Genomic DNA, 22,204 nt, shown 5'->3' with positions numbered 1-22,204 from the left:
ATGTGATGATGTGCACAATGGTTTGCTTACCGGTAGTACTGTAAAATGACACCGGACTGGATCTTCGACCCAGGAAGCTGGTTCTTGGTATCCCTCAGGTGGGGCATTCTTTGCCATGTCTTTCACTGCGTCCTGCATGTCTAGTTGTCTCAGGGTCTGGAATATACTTCCAGCGTATGTTTTAGGAGGATTTAGCTCCTCCTGTAGGTTTATGCATGCACACATTTTGTCCTTCAGCAGTCCATCTCTGTCACTTCTGATGGCTTTGTAGAGTATGGCAGCATTTCTTTGGGATATCCTGTGGGTGAGAGATTGTAGCTGTGTCTCCCTCAGGAGACATATTCTCGTCCGCATTGGGGTCCTCAGCATTACTCTCATTTCATTGTTCTGGATGACCTCCAGCCTCTGCTGCTGATCCTTCCTTAGACTTGTCTGGACTGGTGCTGCATATTCTACATATGTCCTGACGGTTTGCACGTAGAACTTTCTAAGCAGATGGTATGTGGCTCCTTCTTGCAGTGTTGTGATCTTCTTAAGAACATTGAGTCCAAGTCTTGTTTTGGCCTGGAGGAGCTATATTTCTTTCTCGGGAGACGTTGTGTTTGCAATGCAGACTCCTAGGTACTATATAGCTGTCCACCCAGTCTTTGTTGTCTCCCTTCTGTAGAAGGCTTGCAACGACAATTCAAACATCATCAGCATATATAAAGACCTCTACTCCCTGCAGTAGCTCTAGGCCGGCTAGATTCTTCATTAGGACATTAAAAAGGATGATGCTTAGAATACCTCTCTTAAGGAGTGCCATTTTCTAGTGAATAATACTCTGAGGGTCTGCCTTGGAACACTAACCTGGCTTTTGTCCATACAAGTAGGCTACCTTTCATCCCCTTTTGGACTAGGGAGGAAAGGATGGTTGCTGCATTAGTCAACTCATGTGCCTTTTCTAGGTCTAGAAAGACTGCTATGGATCTTCTGCCATTTATGGTGCATAGAACATCCGTGAGGCACTCATAGGTACTAACTTCATCCCTATAGGCATACTGTTTAGAACCATTCTTTCGGCTATATTCTCTGTGCAGTTGATGAGAGATATCAGCCTGTACAAGCCTGGCCTCCTTAGTCTTTGGGATTGGCTGCATGTCCCTTTGCCTCCATTTCTTTGGCCTGGTGTGCTCTACATATGTCCTGTTTATCAGGAGGTGATATACCTGTTTAGCAGGGTTGCCCATGTGTCTCAGCATGCTGTAGGTGATTGGATATGCACCAGGGGCTTTGCCCCTATTCCCCTTGCTGAATGCACTGTTTAGTTCCTCCATAGTAAAAGGTGTGTGTATGCTGTCCGGCATGTTGCAGGCAGTGTTGATTTTTCTCCACCTTGAAGGGGTAAGCTCACTTATTTGTTCCAATGTTTTCTCTGCAAAGTTTTTGGCTATGTTGTAAGTTTCTTCTTGTGGGCTGAGATGGATGCTCTGCACTGCCCTGTCCTTTCCTAAAATTTTCCCTTGGAATTTGTCTGCTAATGTTGGCACACCATTCATACCATTCTTGCTGTTCAATTTCCTTTGTCTCTTTAGTTGCATGGGCTATTACCTCTTAGAGGAATCTGTGCATATCATCTGATGGATTCTGCTGAAAGAGTTTTCTGACTGTTGACTCTGGCCTTGAGTTCTCTTGACTCTTTCACAATAATAATATGCATCCTTGTAGTTGGTCCTGGCTTGTTTGAACCTTGGCATAGAGGCAGTTGCTGCCTCTCTAAATTTGCTTATGAACTCCTCACAGAGGTTGATAGGTTTTCAAGGTATTCCATGGCCCATCTTGTTATGGCGGCTTCAAAAATAGCCCAATTAGCAGATTTGGGGTTCCATCTCTGTGGGGGGGGGGATGTAGTATGGGAGGCAGTTTTTTTAGTTGTAAGCCAATATCAGTGTTTATATGATCACTTGTAAGGGTTTCATGCAACCTCCATGTTGCTTGCTCCTTCCTCCTCTTAGATGAGTTTAGCACTCCAATATTAAGCAGACCCACTTCTAGGAATTCCCATGTTAACTGGTGTAGGTATTGACCTGTTGGATTGGTCTGTAGTGGGTTAAAAAATGGGCGATGTGCATTAAAGTCCCCGGCAATTAAAGTGTTGTCTTGTGTTCCTGTGCTGAAAAATGCTTTCCCCTCAAAAGAGCTGTTTTGAATCCTGTATATGTGTATTGTCAGTGTCGTGTTTGGCAAGTGTGATTGTAATGCTCAGTGTTTCTGTCTGCTCCACATGGAATATTGTTTATTTTCTTAGAAAAATCTATTTTTAACGAGTATGATTAAACCTCTTTTTCTGTTAATGTGTGGTGTTCTGTAGACCCTGTACCCACTAAATGAGGATTTTGCACTTTGCCATACTAGTTATTCCTGTAACAGTATAATGTCATAGTGTTTTGTGTGTCTGAACTGAGAATATTCCACTGTAGAATTTTTATTGTATGTGTATCACTGCACTCATTTATTTCCCTTGCATGTTCACTGAAGATTAATCTGACGCTGGCACAGGGGATGAAGTTGACATCAGCTGAGCTTGCAACACAGTTTGCACTGCTGTTACTTGCACTGGCATGGAGCCACAAAATGTCCTGCCACTGTGTTGAGAGTTGCCAACTACTGCTTTGGCAATGTCATCAAGAAACTGGATGCCACACAACTCGGCAAACCTCTCTAGCATAGAGATGAGGAAATTGGAGAACTCCTGGGCATATGTGGTGTATCTGTTGCCTCTCAGTTCTGAGGGGATGTTGTACCTGTGGGTTTCAGGGGGTGAAGGGGAAGTAGGGTTGTATGGATTTGGGGAGCTGGGGTCGGTGGTTCTGGATATGGGACTGGGAGAGGTTAGTTAGTAGGTGGTGGGCATACGAGATGGAGTGGGAGGATCTGGGAAAGTGATTCTTCTTTTTGGACCAGGGAACAGTTTCCTGGGCATGTGAGGTTGGTACAGGTGTGTGCCTGGGTCTCTGTTTTCTGAGGCTGCTTAGGTGGTTGGCCCCACTGTGTGACCTTGGGGGTCATTTGAGGTCCACTAGCCACATACATAGGACTGTGGCCTCTGCTGTCATGTAATTGCTGGGCTGTCTGGGGGGGGTCTGGCGGGCTGCTCTTGGCTTGGGAGGCTTCTGGGTGTGATGTCCTTGAGTGTCCATTTTTTACAACTTTATAGGGATTTCATGTTCCAGGCATGGTGGTTGGCCTTGGTGACTTCTCCAGATTTGAACATGTCAGCGCAGGTCTCACTGGGATGCCTTCCCGCTCATACCGCATACTGCCTGGGCATTGCATATACTGCTGTGATGTCTGTACCTAGCATCTCAGTAGCTCTGGTGTGAAGTCAATGACAGGGAAGGTGCCTCATACTCCCAGGTTAACCTTCTCTGGTTGATATTCCTTCCAGAGTATGAGTACCTGCATGGCTGGTTGTGAGTTTGAACCCTTTGTGGGGTATCTCTCTGCCTTGGTAACCTACGGGTGGTCCAAAATAGCCTTCATGTCAAGGGAGTGGAGACAGTTGTATGATATACATTTAATGTGCTTTTCTTCAGGGTTTAACAACTGGAAATATTGAACATTTTGTTTCATCCATATATCCATCTCTTCATTCTTTGGCAGTGCTATGAGTTCTCCTCGTACAGTAGGCCTTACCTTAAAAACCTTGCCTAGGTTTTGGCTTTCTGAATCCTTAATGAAGTCATAGGAGCTACTGTCTGTGGGTGGGGTGATAATGTATTCATTCTCAGGGTGGCAGAGCCTCCTGGCTGTCCTCCTTGTTTATGCTTCTTCTTGGTAACAAGGATAAAACCATCGTTTGCGTCCATGACCGAGGTATTTTCTCGTCTTCAGAGGTGGCAGGCAGGAGGGTTTTCTTCGTCATCACAAGTGGCAGAGTCGAGGCGCGGTCAAGCTGAATCAGGAGCATCTGAAAAAGAGGAAGAAGACGTCGTCCTCTTTCGATTCTCGGCCGCCATCTTGGCTGGAGACGTAGCTGCTGCGCTAGGTGTGGCCTGGCTAGAGTCCATGACTGCATGGATGTCGCCCTGGAAAGAAAGATGATGATTGTAGAAAGATGGATGATTCTCTCACTGAGGTGATACTTGAATAAAGATCTCTGCCGTCACTGCTGATCAGCTGCCGCCGATTGGGGTTGGCACTGTCGCTCGCTGCCACTCACTTCCGCCAAAAAAAAAATTCACTCTGTGACAGAGAGAGAGAGAGAGAGAGAGAGAGAGAGAGAGAGAGAGAGAGAGAGAGAGAGAGAGAGAGAGAGATGTTACTGCTACGAGAGCTGAGCAATAATTGTTTTGATTGCTGTTTGAGGACGTTCAAATTTCTTATTAGTCAAATCTCATGCTTGATGTCATTGGGTGGTGAATTTCTGTTGGGCGATGGTTTCATTCCCTTGCTGGCTGTCTGATCGCCGCCCTACTCCTTAGGGCGCACCACATGGGCATAGGCAAGGGCATGGATCCTGTCTCTGGCCGATAGCTTTGATTTGTTACATTGTCAGTAATCATGTCCGGGGCTGTATCGTCACTCATGCCACCCCTCAGATTCTCATGGATGTCCTATGGTTTCCTTGAAGAAGGGAGGATGAAGTCCGTGTTCCTTTGTACATTTAAAGCAGGTCGTTGTTGATTTATACTCACAGCTTCTGCTGTTTGGGGTCTGTGGAACTGGGCTTCTTTATGTACAATCTCTGTATTTACTAAAAGTTCTTTTATTGTTGGTTTCGTAGAATGATGGTGGTGCGACCTACGTAGTAATTGCTAAGGGCTTGACATGTCATTTCAGTACATTTAAATTTTCATACCACATTGGATCGTCTCCCATACCTCTCCACGGGGGCCATGCTATTTCGCATTATAAGCGTGCTTGTTGGGTTCGGAAAGCATTAGACGGGCAAGAAAATCTTTTCTTCAGATTCGTAGGTGGCGCACAGCTGCCAGTTATTCTTTCGTGACCTTGACCTCATCCTTGAACCGGCTGTTATATGCTTGTATGATGTTCATGGAGAGGGAGGCATCGTCACTAGTGTACTGGCACATAAATCCAACTGTTTGCTTATACATCCTATAAGATCGCTGTCGTATTCGTTATTGGCACGGAGCTGCCTAATGCGTTCGAGCTCTGAAATAGATCAATTGCACGTCTTACGTATGCAGCCACCAGGGAGCTCTTGCAAGTATCAGGGCATTCCTCACGGGCATTCAGGCACCGACCCACATCAGTCGCATTTGCCTCCTTTCCTCTCCACGCTCACATCTAAGCGGGGAAGTCGGCCTTCGACACCATATCCAATTGTGAAGTTTAGGCTGGCGTTCCTCTTCAAGGCACTTCAAGGCACACTGTAGACGGGTGGCTTCTTCTTCAGTCTCGATGGCAATGAAGATGTCGTCGATATATCTGGCAGATATCTTCTGTTTTGGTTCGGAATTGAATGTTCTTTCATCGACATCTGCCCTATGCGAGAGAAATTAGAAGACGTCGTAGGGCATCTTCTGGTATGTCAAGGGACGTGGTATCCGAGTGATAGACTCTTCTCAAAATAATATCTATGGTTTCGTCCCGAGGAAGTTGCTCTTGAAAAGCTACGAAACTGTCATTTAACAAATGAAAAGAAAACTAAATGGAAAGAATCCCGAATGAATTTTCCTTGTTCCTAAGAAGCTTACCAGTAGAGAAAAAGACGCATAGAATGATTGAGAGCCTAGATAAGAATATAGTATGCCCAGGAAATGCCACTGACTCCAATAGAAAATAAAAATTATATAATATATATATATATATATATATATATATATATATATATATAGATATTACATATATACTCAGCATTATAAGCCAACTTCGATGCAATAATTATTCAAGTTACTCTACTGTTTAGTTACAGTTGCTGTACTTCAGTGGCTCATGGTTAGTTACAATTTTCACACATATGTTTAATGGAGAATTGCATTTCTTTTAGCACACTTTTTGTACAAAGTAATGCATATACTAGTGTACTTCATTAGTCTTGGAATTAATAAGTAAAAGGGGAAGAAAATCATTCCTTTTGCTTACTTTATTGCGCACGAATATGCAAATTATCAACTTTTACTTCCTCCTGGCTGGAAAAAGGATAAAAAATCTATTATTACCGATTTTCGTTTAAAATAATCCTTTGGTTTTAGTTTCATTATTCCCTGACTTGATATGCTTGAAATATTTTGTCCTATCTTTCGTTCATTCAATGAAATTGAAGAAATTGTCTCTTACTGGTTTGCAAATTCACCACCAAGAAATATAACAAGTAAAATATTAAGTTCCTTGTATACATTAAGTAATGTAAGTCCAATGACCTCTCCTTTTGTTGTTTGTTTTTTTTATTTTGAATTCAGTCATAAGGTCATAAAGGTTATTAACAACGTGTTATTATTTCAAGATAAAAACAAAGCGCAAAAACTCACTCTTAACATACTCAATGACGTCAGTGATATTCAGTAATCATCAATTTTAGGTTCGTGTGAACTACATCTGCCCTGGAGCTGTGATGTGGCCGGAGGTCGAGAAGGACCATCACGACGACTCTTTCAAAAACGTGAGTCATTTTTTACTTTGAGTAAGGAACCTAAAAAGTTTTTCAATTAGATTTGGTGAAATATCTTGGATGTAAAGATAATAGAACTAACAGACATTGGTGAGATTTTAAGACAGACCAACCTACGATGGAATCCAGGATTATTTATGCCATTACAGTGAATCCTGTCACGAAAAAATTAAGTCACTAGGCAAAGATTTTATTAACAAATTCCTTTCTTCCCCCTAATTAGCGTGAGGAAGTTATTAAAATTTTTAATCACAGGTAATTTCCTTTTTAACCTCTTTCATTAAACCAAGAGTTTGTGACACCAGATAATATTCATGCATTAAATCATTCATTTCTGTTATTTGAGCGTATCGTGTTGATAGAGATGTGCTCATGAACTTTTCAGAATTTGCAGGGTAAACTATTCCTGGAAATTCTAATATCTTTATAATCTGTGCTCTGTGTAACTATCTGAAGGTTGACTAGACGTAATCCATTACTTTTAAATTACAAAACCATGACTTTCTGTAGGATGGCCTGAAAGAAAAAACAAGAAAGGAAGACAGAACCTCAGTTCTTTGGTGAACGAAAAATTTACATCCTATTTTCCTTTTGAATGAGTTATTATCAAAATGAAACACTATTTAAGTTATATACTGAATATAGAATTATTATGGATCATAAGAAAATAAGTAATTATCAGTCATAAAAAAGAATAAAATGTGTTTCTTTCCATATAGCCGTCCAGTCTTAAGTCTTACCTTTTATAATAAAAAAAAAACTCAAAATGAGTTTCCATAACTTTGTGTGAATAACGGGCAAATAAATAATAACAGTTATTCTCTTTTTCCAAAGGAGTGGTTATCTAGAACTCCCCTGAATGTCATCGGAACGGGAGAGAACGTAGCAGACGCCGTTCTGTTCTTGGCCTCACCCTCATCGTCATACATGACCGGTTCTTGCATCAGGATTTGTGGTGGGCGTTCCCTCAGACTCTGAAAAAAAGTGACATAATAAATTGCCTTCGTATGACTTACCGGAGGCAAAATATCATGATCGTTGAAACCTGATCTACGGTTGAGAGGGAATCTAATTTGTCTACAGAAAAATTGTTCAATCTAGAATCTTTTTTATAATCTTTAGTGGTTCTCTTTATTCTCTAATATCGGAAGCGTTGATATAAATTTCTTAGAATATTCAAAATTATACAAAGGCTGTCCTCCGGAAAACAGGTTCAGATGAAGATTTTCCTTTGCATAGTCTCTCTTGATTTGCAGAAATCTCTCAAAATAATTTTTTTTAATGTTGAATTAAATCTACATAAATGAAGCATTTTGTCTGTGTAGTCTCCATAAATTTTCATTACAGTATATTGTTGTTGGGTAATATGTATAATAGAGGATCTGTTTTGTAGAGTCCTCTCTTGCTATTGAAGTTCTCATTATTGCTAGATTAAATACAAACACTCTGCAGGAAGCACCTTCCCGTATAATTGCTACTTTTGAACAATACCCTGCTTCTATTCCAGTCTATTACACCATTAATTGGCCATAATGTACATTGAGTGCATTGCTTTTGTTGTTTGTACGTATACACGACTGATGCTGTTTGGCTCGGGTAGCAAGATTTCTCCCAGTTTGTCCTATATAAAATTTTCCACATGAACGTGGAATTTGGTAAACAACACCGTCATGCTTTGATTTGTTTTCAATTAAAATTTTACCTATGGTAGAAGGGAATGAAAACATTACTTGAATATTGAGGATTTTAAGTGGTTGAATAATGTTATCAAAAATAGGGTGATATGGAAGGGGGAGTTTAACCTTTCCAATATCAAATGGTCCATATTTAAAATAAAAGGTTTTCGGGCCAATCTGAAACATTCGTCAATTTGTACTTTATCAAAACCATTACCTCTAACTAAAACATAAAAATTGTTTTTTCTCTTCTTCCACATATTCTGGGCTAACGATCCTAAGTGCACGTAGAAACATAGTTCTAAGAGCTGACTGCTTGATGGTACCGGTATGGCAAGAAAAATAACTAATAATCAAATTGTTATCCGTACATTTCCTGTGTCCTTTAAATTTAATTCCGTTGGCAGTTTTTATAGCACAAACATCTATAAAATTAATACAACTATTTTTTTTTCTTTCTCTAAAGTGAACTTTATTGTTGGTACCAAATTATTCAACTTGTCCAGACACCTAAAGAATCAACGACATATCTGAACCAATAAAATTATCAGGAAGAACTGAATTAGCAATTCGGGTTTCATAAAAATCATATATTCTAGCATCTTCATGAAATATAGAGAAAAACCTCTACAATATTATGTTTAAAAGAGGGTATCCTACCAAATAACATTAATGATAATATTTATTATTGATTAATTATTTAGTTATTTTATTATTTTTAATTAGATTATTATTACATTATTATTATTATTATTATCACGGCGTGATAATTTCCGCGACCGGGTCAGTGATTGGATCAGATTGTTTTTTTCTGGCTGGTAGAGATTAAGATGGCTTTATGCCAGTACTGGCACCATACAGCGGCAGCCTAGAAGTAATACCAAGGTGCCGAGATGAGTAAGAAGCTAGATGTGAACCTCTGAACTCGGAACACGTAATAGAAACCCAGTTGGAATGTCCATTAGGGGATTTCATAGATGCTCTCAGCAGGCTGTCAGGTGGTGAGTGACGTCCCATGCTTCCCGATGGTGAGTAGCTACATCGGGAATGGATGGGAACTCGGGGCTTTATGCCCGGGTATTTCTAGGAGGTGGTGGTCAGCCAGTGACTTTTAAGCACTCGTATTTCCTGAGGTCACCATATCACGGGGACTGTGTCCATTCGGCGTTCGTATATCCGTTGGCAGGAAGTTTGTCTGTTACTTGAGTTCAAGGATGGTTTCCTTATTATTGTTATCATCAACATCATTATTATATAGATTCTTATAAGAGCCTTTGGTAACTCGACCAAAGAAGGCATCCCAGTGGGTAAAGCCCAATAGGACATTGCATCCCGTCTTGTATGACTCATCGAGCGAAATTATCTAACTATCGATGTGGCTAGCACTTACCCTATTAACTGAAACCTGGATTGAAGTTACCGTAGAGTTTAGCAACTTTTAAGCGTAGATACTTTCACATACTCCCGTACAATAATTATTTTCTCCAATCACCCACATTATCTCTTCTACTAGTTTAAACTTCGTATACAGGCTGATCCAAGGGCAATATTCCATGCTGGCATAAGGGCACCTTAATCACCTATCAGCAGAAACAACATCCTTAGCTAGTACTGGTTCAACAATTATTATGAAGCCCTTTTGAGAATGATAATGAAACGTTTATGTTTATGATTCTCCGTGTATTTGCACCTGTTTGTAGAGGTGAACTTACAAACAATATTAGACAATTCCCTATGGAAGAGGAAATAGCTTTCAGTATAAGAACACTACTCGCTCTATAATTGATGATAAAAATTAAAAAAGTAAAGTAATGAATCAATAATAATAATAATAATCATAATAATAATAATATAATAATAATAATAATAATAATATAATAAGTAATAATAAAATAATAATAATATGGTAGGAGACCCTCTCTCAAGCATGTTTTGTTAAAGAGAATGACAGCATCAGTGGAATTGGTTTTTTATATGGTCTGCTCAATTCTTATTATTTTCTTCTCGTCAGGGCTGGCATTTGCTCATAACTGGCCGATATTCAGTCTGAGTAGGATGGTATATATATATATATATATATATATATATATATATATATTTATAATATATATATATATATATATATATATATATATAGATATAATATTAATTATATTTATATATAATATAATATATATAAATATATATATATTAATTATATATATAATTTAGATAATATATATCTATATATATATATATATGTGTGTGTGTGTGTGTGTGTGTGTGTGTGTGTGTGTGTGTGTGTGTGTGTGTGTGTGTGTGTGTATAATTTAATTTAAAAAAATAGCGTCTGACCACTGCAAAGTTCGCAAATTACGGAGTCTGGAAAATCAGGATTTGTCGTATTCTCTTATGTAGATTCTCCTTCGCCGTTTCCTAAGGGCGTAGCGGAATTCCAACGTTTCCAACCGTATCTTCGGTTCATTCTCAAGAAAGGGCGGGCTTGTTTATGTTGGAATGGGTCGTTAGTCGGTATTTAGAGCGTCCCGTGTGCTCTGTTTTATGTTTCCCCTTGCTTTTCTACTAGCTAGGCAAAACAAATCGAGATTGATTACTATAAAAGTGAGAGGCGGGACAGTAAAAGTTTTACCAATTATTTATTCCTTCTAATTGTACACTAATATATTCGTAGTTTACTTCCCATTCACCTCTTGTTCAAAGAGAAACAATCCTAGGCTATAAAAGGATTAGGCCTTGTCCCACTCAAGTGGTATGCGTTCTGTGGGACAATATAAACACTTACCCTAATCAGGATTATTCATAGCCTGAAGGAAAAGGGATGGACATAAGAGCTAAGTGGGTGCAAACCTTACCAGTAATGCCCGAGTCCATCTCTCCCTTTCTTATTCCTCCGTTGTAAATCACTTTTCTTCTAAATGAAGGAAATGGGGTCAATTTCTATATATTAAAGAAATATATATATATTATATATATAATATATATATATATATATATATATATATATATATATATTGTGTGTGTGTTTATGAGTCCATAACAACGCTGTTTACACGACATAATAATATATTTTGATAACTAATAAATCTGGGTATTTGGTAAGTGAAAATCGTATTTACGTGCCACATGCAGGTGTGACAGACGACGTAGGTGGTATTTGAGATGCGGCATCCTTTTAACGGAAATGATCGGTTGTTTTCTCCTCTCGTTTACCCTCCACCTGCGTTGAGTTTGGTGGGCCTGGGAATAGAGCGTGACGTTATCCCGATTCCTACTGGCAGATTCCAATTCCTTGTTAGTTGACAATGGTTGTCAAAAGTTGGGGAAAGTGAAATTCACATTAGCTGCCAGTAAGATGCGAAGATTTCAGTAGGACTCAGTATAACCCCACGCTCTATTCCCAAGGTAGTATTCCCACGTTCAGGCCCACCAAACTCAGCGCAGGTGGAAGGTAAACGAGAGCAGAAAATGTCAATTAAACAAGGAGTATGAGACGGTCAGAAGGACTTGGGATAATCCCGGTGCTCTATTTTCAAACTAATATTCCAGCGGTCACGTGCACCAAATTCGACGAACGTGGAAGGTACAGAGAGCTAAAAACAAGGCAGGTCATTTCTGCTAAAGACACGGCCGTCTCAAATACCATCTACGCCGTCTATCAAATCTGTATGTGACGTAAATACGATTGCCACCTACCCAATATCCACGTTCACCAAGAAGATTTGAATATTGATGACGGTGAGATTGAGCTAGTAGTAGTTAAGGCAATGAAACTGTTAAAGAATCATAAGGCGCCACGAGAGGATGGTTTATTCCCGGATATGTTTAAAGTGGAGGAGGATAGATTAGTATTTGTCTTGGAGGTATTATTCAATGAGATATGGGTGATGGGGATAATACCATAAGGTTGGAAGAATGGTGCGATCATTAAAGTTTGAAATAAAGGAGATCTGAGTAGGTGTGGTAATTGGAGGGGAATCGCTTTGTCACCCGTAAGCCTTGAAGATTTTCAGTAGAGTACTGTTGAATAGGTTGGAGCCAGTAGTTCATGGTACTATGTGGGGTGAACAGGTCGGTTTTAGAAAGGGGCGGGGTTCCAGTGTTCAGATCTTCATAGTTAGGTATTTCATGCGGCAAGCTTATGAACTCCGTAAATCTTTGTTTTGTTGATTTTGAAAAGGCCTTTGATAGTATTTCGAGACAAACTGTGGGAAAAATTCATGAGGCATTATGGAATACCGAAAAAGTTTGTGAGGGTTATTATGGACATGCAAGAGGGCACATCTTGTGGTGATGGTTGACGGGTGTTTGAGTGAGCCATTTGAAGTTAAGCCTGGTGTGATTCAGGGTGGCATTCTGTCTCCTCTGTTGTTCGCATTGGTCGTAGATTGCGCTATAAGAGGGGTTAAAAGGGAAACATGCTGTTCTGGGGAGAAAATGGGGAACTTCTTGATGTAGATTATGCTGATAATATAGTTTTGATCTGCGAGGGACCAGAAAAGATGCAGAAAGCGTTGGATTGTCGAGTCAGTGGGGGTCGAAAGGCTGGTTAGGTTATTACTAGTGGAAAAACTAAAATCATGAATATGAATATTGAAAATACACAGGATTTCCTAATTGAAGACATGGTTGTGAATTGCCTAATTGAAGGCATGGTTGTAAACCAAATGGACAAGTTTAAATGTTAAATTAGTTTAAGTAAAGATGGTTCTCTGAGCACAGAATTTATGGAAACGTTATAAAAGGTTCATCAAGCAATGGGAATGCTTTAAAATATTTTGAATGATGGCAATTTTCCTCTGCATACAAAAATCAAAATGTATAAGATAATGGTTAGGAGTATTCTGATTTATGGGCATACGTCATGGTACAGTACAGCGACTTCTGATAATAAATTCTTAGCATTTGAAAATAAGGCGATCAGAAGAATGTTAAGAATTGATTGGAGAGACAGGATATCAGATTACAAAATTAGAGAAGTAACGAGGGTGCAGCCGGTCGATGAGTATGTTGGTTCTTACGCTTTAAGTGGCTAGGCCATGTGTACACCGGGGCGGATTGCCCTTGGTAAAAGAGGTAGAGGTAGGCCAAAGGAGACACGGTTGAAGTCAGTGAGGCGGGAGGCAGGAGATGAGTGTCGGAGAGATCTTGAGGAGTTAGCCCAGGACAGAATATTGGTGGCGGGAGTTCATCGAGGAAATGATTGGTTGTGTATGCCACTTCTGCCAATTATGAAATTTCTGAGCTGGAAATGACTGGCATCCCATTCCCACTCGTCACCTGGGTCACTTCGCCGTCCCTGCCTTCTTGTTATCTCTCTATTTTCATTTATAGGTGACATATTTTCGTCATTCTCACTGCCGGTTGAAATTTCATCATCGTATCTTGTACCAGGATAAAAATAACCATTTAATTTCCTTCTAAATCCGATTCATGCTCATATCAAGGAAATGAATCGTGACGTTCCATAAAATAATTCTCCTCATCGAGAGCTCTTCTCTCGATCTGCCGGTGGTCAACGCGAGGATGTCGTGGGATTGTCTCCTCGCCCTGGCCCTGTGTAGGGAAGTGGGATGGAAGGTACTGGGGAAGGGGAGGGGTAGGATAGGAAGGCCAGTGGATTGGAGGGGGAGAGAGGATGGTGAGGTGGTGGGGAGGGAAGAAGGGAGAGGCGATGGTAGGGGAAGGGGAGGGGGAGGGGAAGTGTAGGGATAGGGAAGGGGGGATGGGACAGTAAAAGGGAAGTGTGCAACTGTGGTAATACGAGCAAGGAACTCTACATGAGCAAGGACTTAAGTGTATGTACATATGGAGCACAATCAAATTTAAATGCACTTGTATATTTGGGGCACAGTTTGCATACATTTAATTACATTTTTTTATCTTTCTTTTCCCCTGTAATTATTTTTCCCCTTTCTACCGTGATTTAATTTTTTTTTAATTAACCGGCCTCTTGTTTTCATGTACATAGTTCTATTATATGTTCGTGAACGATTCATATAGTATATATATCAAATATTAAAGATCAGTCCCCATCAAAATACCTTCTGAAAATTGGTTCTCATACCACCAGCCAATGAGAGATCGTTTACGAAGATGCTTTGGCCCAAAACGGAGCTTTCAGCCAATGAATGAGGGCGATGGAAATGTTGTATATGGTGGAGGCCTCTGACTGGCCAAAGCAATTCCTTCCTTGAAAATAAAAGGCTCAGTGTCGGTCTAAGAACGAAGATGGACGGTTCCCTTCATAAAACAAGAGCTTACGAAATGAAAAAAAAAGTACATTTGTAAGGACAAAGTCATTTCATGGTAATTTCTCTTATTATTTTCTCATTCTTGAGTTTGTAGGCGTTTATGTTTGAATAACTATTGAAAATCCTAAGGAAAGCAGTGTTGTGGCCACAGAATTTGAAAACTTGGCAAATTTTCGAAAAGTGCTGATGGATTGTGAAGTCCCTCATGGCTGAATACCTATTGTGTACCATTCAAAGTTGACTCTCCAAAATTTTGTTCCCGAATTCCGGAGCTGCTAAATGTATGTATGGTATAGGACCCATAACAGACCTTTTATTGTGAGGGTAGTTAAGTGATAAAGGGATGATGGTCTTGATGAGGACACCTGGACTCGGAGCACCAAAAAGTTCCTTCGAATCTGACAGCTAGCGAAATTCCCTTCCAAATCGTGTTCCGAGAAACCACGAGCGAAACTGTAAGTGAAAAATGCTGTTTAAAGTAAATGTTCAAGAGTGAAATCGAACTTAGTTGCGGGAAATCTCACGGCTGGGATTAATATCTTAAGTTTGAATCGAAAAATCTATAGACATTTTTATTTCGATCTCTCATATATATATATATATATATATATATATATATATATATATATATATATATATATATATATATATATATATATATATATATATATATATATATATATATAGTATGTATGTATATATATATTTATATATAATATATAGTACTAAAGTTGAAGGTGGTTGCTTGAAACCAGATAAACAACATCGAAGGGTGGAGAGATACCAAAATCCTTTAATTTATTTCGCTGACGTTTCAGGACCATGTGTCCCATTTTCGAAGCTAAAAATTAAAAAAGAACAACAGAATTAAAAACAGACTCAGATTAAAACATGATAAAAAGTTATTTCTTAACAAAATGTAAAGGGAGGTACAAGAGAAGGGAACAGTAATTACCAGTAGTGCTGAAGGCAAAAGCTTAGGGACTGTCAGGGACTCAGGGTCCGTTTTGGTTCCGACGGAAACTCAAGAGAAGTACAGAGGAGTTGACGGGGACGGAGTATTTAATTGGGGAACCAGTTGTTTAATAAAGAGAGATTCGAGTATTGCCAATTGGTGTTCGTTTGGAGCTTTGCCTATTATTTTGAAATCCTTGTAATCAATAGTATTGTATTTGGGTTTTTTCCCATGGAAAATTCGGGGCTTCATAGTTTGACACCCGTACGATAGCTAACTCCACGATGGGAATCCAATCTTACCTTTAATAACCTCTGGGTGGAGCCCACGTACTTCCTCAGGTCACATCTGGGGCAATTAAACAAATATGTGACACTCGAGGACATCAAAGGAAGTAGATTCTCCTTATATTTAAACAAGGACTTGATGGTCATTGGGTTACATGGAATCAGTTTTAGGTTGACTGCCGGTAGGTATTAGCTTACAGTAAGTGTCAATTCATGATAACAGTGTCTATCATAGTTTAGGGGGACACTAGCGTACAGAGTAGTTTTGGTTCCGTTGGAGAATCTACTTCCTTTGATGACCTCGAGTGTCACATATTTGTTTAATTGCCCCAGATGTGACCTGGGGAAGTACGTGGGCTCCACCCAGAGGTTATTAAAGGTAAGATCAGATTCCCATCGTGGAGTTAACTATCGTAAGGGTGTCAAACTATCAAGCCCCGAATTTTCCTGTATTAGAAACCATGGAAAAAAAATCCAAATACAATACTATTGATTACAAGGATTTCAAAATAAGAGGCAACGCTCCAAACGAACACCAATTGGCAATACTCGAATCTCTTTTTATTAAACAACTGGTTCCCCAATTAAATACTCAGTCCACGTCAACTCCTCTGTTTCCGTCGGAACCAAAACGGACCCTGACAGTCACTCAGCTTTTGCCTTCAGCACTACTGGTAATTACTGTTCCCTTCTCTTGTACCTCCATTTTCATTTTGTTAAGAAATAACTTTTAATCATGTTTTAATCTGAGTCTGTTTTCAATTCTGTTGTTCTTTTAATTTTTAGCTTCAAATATGGGGCACATGGTCCTGAAACGTCAGCGAAATAAATTAGATTAAAGGATTTTGGTATCTCTCCACCCTTCGATGTTTATATATTATATATATTATATATATATATATATATATATAATATATATATAATATATATATATATCATATACATACATACATATACATATACATATATATATATAGCACATACATATATCTATATATATATATAGATATTCGAGATATGTTAGTGAAACACGAGCTATAGTAAAGAGAGAGATAGCAGTACATACATAGACATACAATACATATAGATATATACACTGTACATATATATATAACATAGATAGATAGACATAGATATATATATAGATCAGATATATATATCTATATATATTAATATATATAAATATAATATAATATAATATTATTATAACACATAATACATATACAATATACATTATACAATAACATATAATATAATAAATAAATATAATATTATAATAATAATATAATATATAATATATATATATATATGTGTGTTGTGTGTGTGTGTGTGTGTGTGTGTGTGTATAGTTTGACAGCTCCAAGTAACATTTCACAGGCGAGTTTTTAGAGAATGTCTGGACAATCATGCTGGGAGAGAGAGAGAGCGAGAAAATGTAAAATCTGGCCGTTTAACCTCTGATTTAGATCTCAGTATCCTGGGACAAATACGTTGTTTTTGGAATGTTGACCTGTGGCTCCTGAGATCAACCCTTGCTGCAACCAGCTGTAATTGGCATGTTACGTCAACAGAGAAGGAGAGAGAGATATTTCTGAAAACGGGCCTAAATGTTTCACCCCCATGAGGTCAGCTGCGGTTCCGTTTCATTTGCTGAAATTATTAATATACTTCAATCAGAAGTTTGGTATTTCTAGGCAATAACTCCGCACGGACTGCAAGGAACGGTCCCTCGAATACAACAGTCACTACGGATTGGAGCGTCCAATGCATTTCGCCGTGTTTAGTATTTGCTCCTGGGTTTTAATTACAGTCCACTCCAAAAAAATAGCATTAAATTCTTAATAAGCTACCCAAATACTATAGGAAACTGAAATCTTCATAGAAATACCCGACGCGTAGTTATTACCTAGATCTACCCGAAGGTTCGACTATGACAATTTCAAATGGCGATTTGCGGTTTGTTAAAATGTTCAAACATTGTTTTTAAACTATGATTATGATCTCGTATGCTTATATTCGACCTTATACTTGAAAGAAAATCTTACTTTAACAGGTAACCGGAAGTGCGATTGAACGTTTTGGGCTAGTGAGTTAGTCACCTACCTCACTCGAGACGAGGCGAACATTTTGAATGTTAGTGAATAGGATCTTTTGAGGTTTTCGAGAATTCATATTTATTTTGTGTTATATATTAAGTGCTACTGGGTAGCAAAGGTATTTGGTTTTTAAATTTCATTCCGTATCGGCAGAGATGATGTCTTTGAAGCCACGTAAACAATCTATGGCATTGCTGTGGGATGTTTACTGTAAATACACAAAGGTGAATGTAGCTTTTATTCTGTAATTGTCCGTAGTATAAAGTAGGTAAGTACTATAATATCCAAGTGACAATGCTAGTTTAAAGTACTCTGGTTTGGATATTATTACTTACGGAAAAAAAGGCTACAGGCTATGGCTGAAGACAGTGTGAAATAATACCCAAAGCATCTGTTCTTCTGGGATTACGTGCAAGTTTGGTTGGTAGTACTGAGTATATTTACTTTGCAAAACTGTGTCAAATAATTTTACTATTCACTCCAGATCTGTAGTACATTGTGACTTTGTGCTTTTAAGATTTAGCAAGAATTTTATCGTATTGGTGTCAGTTAGTAACATGGGCATGTTTTGTAATTTGCTTTGACTTTGAAGATCCTATGGTAACTGATATTAAGAAAAATCTGTTTCGAAGGAATTTAAAATGACAACCCTTTGAATATGTATTAGTGGTATTTAACTTTTATATATATTGTTGATGGTCATGAACATTCAGATATATACATTGCAATTATTATTGCAGTAAAACATTTGACAGTTACTAGTGATGTGGAATTTTACTTTGGGTGATTAGTAAGGGAAACCCATTTCGTACACTGGCATTATGTAAGTAAATTAACGTTTTAGATAAATTTATCGTCAGTCGTATAACTGATTAATCTGATGGGAAAGGAGGGGGTGGGGTGAGGTGGGGTTGCAAGGTGAATGGAGTATATAGGACAGTAAAATGCAATTCATTTTAGTTTTAAAGTTTTACTTGAATAATAAAATTGAGAACTGGGTTTACCGTGCTTAGCTGAATCTCTCTCTCTCCCTCTCTCTCTGACCTACTGCTGTAAACACCAAAAAACGCCTCAGTGGCGTGGTTGGTATGGTGTGACACCTCGGTGGTCGAGAGTTCGATTTTCGGGCATTCTATTGAGGGGTGAGAGATGTCTATTTCAGGAGATAGTTCACTCTCGATGTGGTTCGGAAGTCACGTAAAGCCGTTGGTCCCGGTGCTGAAGAAGGGAGAGGCGATGGCAGGGGGAATACCAAGGAGGGGCGTGCCGCCGCCGCCCGGGTTTGCCATGCTGCCTCGACCGGACTTCCGCTGCCCCAAAAGCTCGCCCCTGGACCTGCCGCCGGTACCCAGGATGTCGCTGGCTGTTGCCCCGCCTCCTGTGTTACCTGTACTGCCTGCCGTGCCTGCCGTACCTGTGTCCGATGCTGTGCTGGCTGTTCCTGTCATTCCTGCCGCTCCTGCCATTCCTGCCGCTCCCGCTGTGTCTACCTGCTGACGTCATCCCTGCTCACGGTGTTGCTGCCCCAGACATTGGTCTGTCCGGACAGGTGCGTCCAGGCCCTGTTGCTTTGGCAACAGCAGCCCCGGCTCCACCCTGGATGGCTGACCTCACGTCTGTCCTAAGGAAGCTGACGAAGAAGAAGAGGAAGAGGAGGAAAGTATCATCGTCATCTTCATTGTCTTCTTCGTCGTCTGCAGCCGCCTCTTCCCCTTCGACTTCCAAGGCTACCCAGCCACGGAAGAAGAAGGCTGCCTCCTCCCCTCCTAAGAAGGCTCCTTCGGGAACTTCTCAGGGCCCGTCCCACTCCGGTGGGACAGGGGGTCCTCCTGCTGGTCCTCCTACTCCTTCGGGAGCGGGGCCCGTCTCTCCTTCCACAAGGAAGAAGAAGACGGGGACCAGAGGGGTACCGGCTAACACCGGTACTTCCTCGCCTGGTGCTAGGGGTTCTGCTGCTACACCAGGTTCCGTCTCGGCCTCTCGTTCGCAAGAGGTACCGAGTGTACGGTCACCTACCGGTGGCGGTGCAGCAAAGAACCAGACACCAGAGCTCACTCGGCGCCAGGTTCACGGCACGGAGCGGAAGGCTGGTGAGAGCCGCTCAGGCGACTCTCACCAGGCTAGCTCTCGCTCTCGTAGCGACCAGCCGGTCACCCGGGTTGACGTGACGGTCCCAGACCGGCCACGGGCTGAGGCTGGGAAGAGGTCCCCCCGATCGCTGGCGCCAGTCACGGCTGACGCCAGTGGTTCGACGCGCCGCGAGGACACACACCGGTCTCACCGCGTCAGTGGTCTCTGCAGGTCACCTGACCGCCGCTCCCATAGGGACCGAACGGGTAGGGCAACCAGCAGCAGTTCCTCTGACGCACGAGATCGGGGCCGCTGTTCTCGGTCCAGCCGTTCTCCCCAGGGGAACGGCACGACCAGGCCTGCAGCTCGATCCCCACCGCGGGTTGGAGATCGCCTGCAGCCCTCCAAGCACACTGGTTTTGCCAGTGAGCGAGGAGGGAGCATCAGGTCTGCCTCTCCCGTGCCTTCAACTTCCTCGGGTTACACCGGGAAGGGCGAGACACCGAGGAATGATCATGAGGGGCGCGCCCCACACGATCCCGTCACGACGCCGTATGTGCCAGGCACGGTCTTAGGATCGACCAGGTCGTACACGCAAGTGACAGGAGGAGACCGAGAGGGGTCTGTCGCCGTTCCCCCATCTTGAAGGGGGAGGATCTCGGGAGCTGCTCTTGTTAGAGGGACTTGACGGTCCTACTCCACAAGATGCAGTCACTCACGAGATTCAGAGGAACTTTGCCGAGGTTATTGCGCTGATTCGTCAGCACAACGTTCTCAGGGAAGGATCGCCGCTCCAACCATCCGAGCCCACGTCCCGGCTCGAGTCGTTTTGGGGTCCTAAGAAGGAACCCAGACCGACGGTGGGTCTGCCGCGATCAGAGCTTGCCGACTCTGTTTTAGACCAGGTCGAGTCTCTCGTCTCTGGACAGGACGGCTCGGTGAAGTCTGGCAGGTCAAACAAGCTACTTTCTCCTCCTCTACTGCGACAGCGGCGTTTTTACGTGCCATCTGAGGATCCAATGCTGCCCAAACAGGTGAACCCAGAGTTAGCCAGACTAACTCCGGGTGTGTCTCTGCAGCAGCTCCTGTCGGAGAACCTCTGGTTCTCGCAGCAAGAGGCACTGGGCCTAGAATCCACCGTTATGGCGGCTTTCCAGGCCGTCTCCTGGTTAGACCTGTGGTCCCTCACAGTGTCTAAAGTCGCAGCAAACTCGGGGGATACTCCTCTTGAGGATGACACAGCTTTCAGGAGACTTTGTCAGTCTGGAGGAAGGGCCATCTCCTTCCTCGCCCATCAGACGGCAAACCTGTGGGCCAACCTGGTACTTCGCCGTAGGGATGCATTCCTTACCCGAGTATCCAAGGCGGCTGGGCAAGAGGCGGCACTTGGATTACGGAACGGACCTGTTCGGAGTTCCTCCTCTCTCTTCCCAGGAGAGATGGTGGACGCTGCGGTGGAAAGGTGGCGCACTGATGACAGTGACCGCCTGGTACACCAGGCAGTTTTGAAGGCTTCTGGGCAGCCTCGAACTGCGGCCAAGCCTTAGAGTTTGGCTAGCGCTTCCTAGGCTGCTAAGACGGTTGCCCCGTCGAAGCCCCGAGGAAAGACTCTGGCTTCTACTTCTGCAAGAGGAGGTCGTCATCAGCCCTCCTCCCAGTCCTCCTCCTCACGAGGGGGGGCAGGGAAGAAGTCGAAGAAAGGTGGGAAACGCTAGGGACGGCGTTCCCCACCTGCTGCCGGAAGTGGGGGGTGCCTGGCGAGCCATTGGGCAACATGGCAGCGCTACGGTGCCGAGAACTGGATAGTAGACGTCCTTTGGGAGGGATATCTACTACCCTTCAAATCTCGGCCACCCCTCACATCCAACCCGGTCCATCTGCAAACGATCAAGACCATGCTGAACAAATGAGTTGTGGAGATCGTCATGGATCAATCACCAGGCTTCTGCAGTCGCCTTTTCCTGGTGGAGAAGTCTATGGGGGGCTGGCGCCCGGTGATAGATCTCTCTCCTTTGAACCGATTTGTTCACCAGACTCAGTTCAAGATGGAGACGGCACGTTCCGTGCTGGACTCCATCAGGGAGAACGATTTCATGCTTTCAGTGGATTTGAAGGATGCGTATTTCCAGATACCTGTCCATCAATCCTCCAGGAAGTACCTCCGCTTTATCCTCGACGGGACGGTGTACCAATTCAGGGCACTTTGCTTTGGTCTCTCAACCGCCCTACAGGTGTTCACGCGAGTGTTCACTC

General features: G+C 41.8%; 1 protein-coding gene across 1 annotated transcript in view; it reads left to right on the top strand.

Annotated features, from left to right (window-relative positions):
* LOC135221875 (3-oxoacyl-[acyl-carrier-protein] reductase FabG-like) overlaps positions 1-8,479 on the top strand; it is a 32,946-nt gene extending 24,467 nt beyond the window's left edge. The window contains exons 5-6 of the mRNA XM_064259833.1: positions 6,527-6,607; positions 7,451-8,479. Of these exons, the coding sequence (XP_064115903.1) occupies positions 6,527-6,607; positions 7,451-7,594 (225 nt within the window). The 3' untranslated portion in view covers positions 7,595-8,479. The remainder of the gene's footprint in view (positions 1-6,526; positions 6,608-7,450) is intronic.
* The last annotated feature ends 13,725 nt before the right edge of the window (positions 8,480-22,204 follow it).

This window comes from Macrobrachium nipponense, chromosome 3 (assembly GCF_015104395.2).
Source record: "Macrobrachium nipponense isolate FS-2020 chromosome 3, ASM1510439v2, whole genome shotgun sequence".
Lineage (NCBI taxonomy): Eukaryota > Metazoa > Arthropoda > Malacostraca > Decapoda > Palaemonidae > Macrobrachium > Macrobrachium nipponense.
Note: the sequence above shows the minus strand (reverse complement) of the source record. Positions and strands in the feature narration are given on the sequence as shown.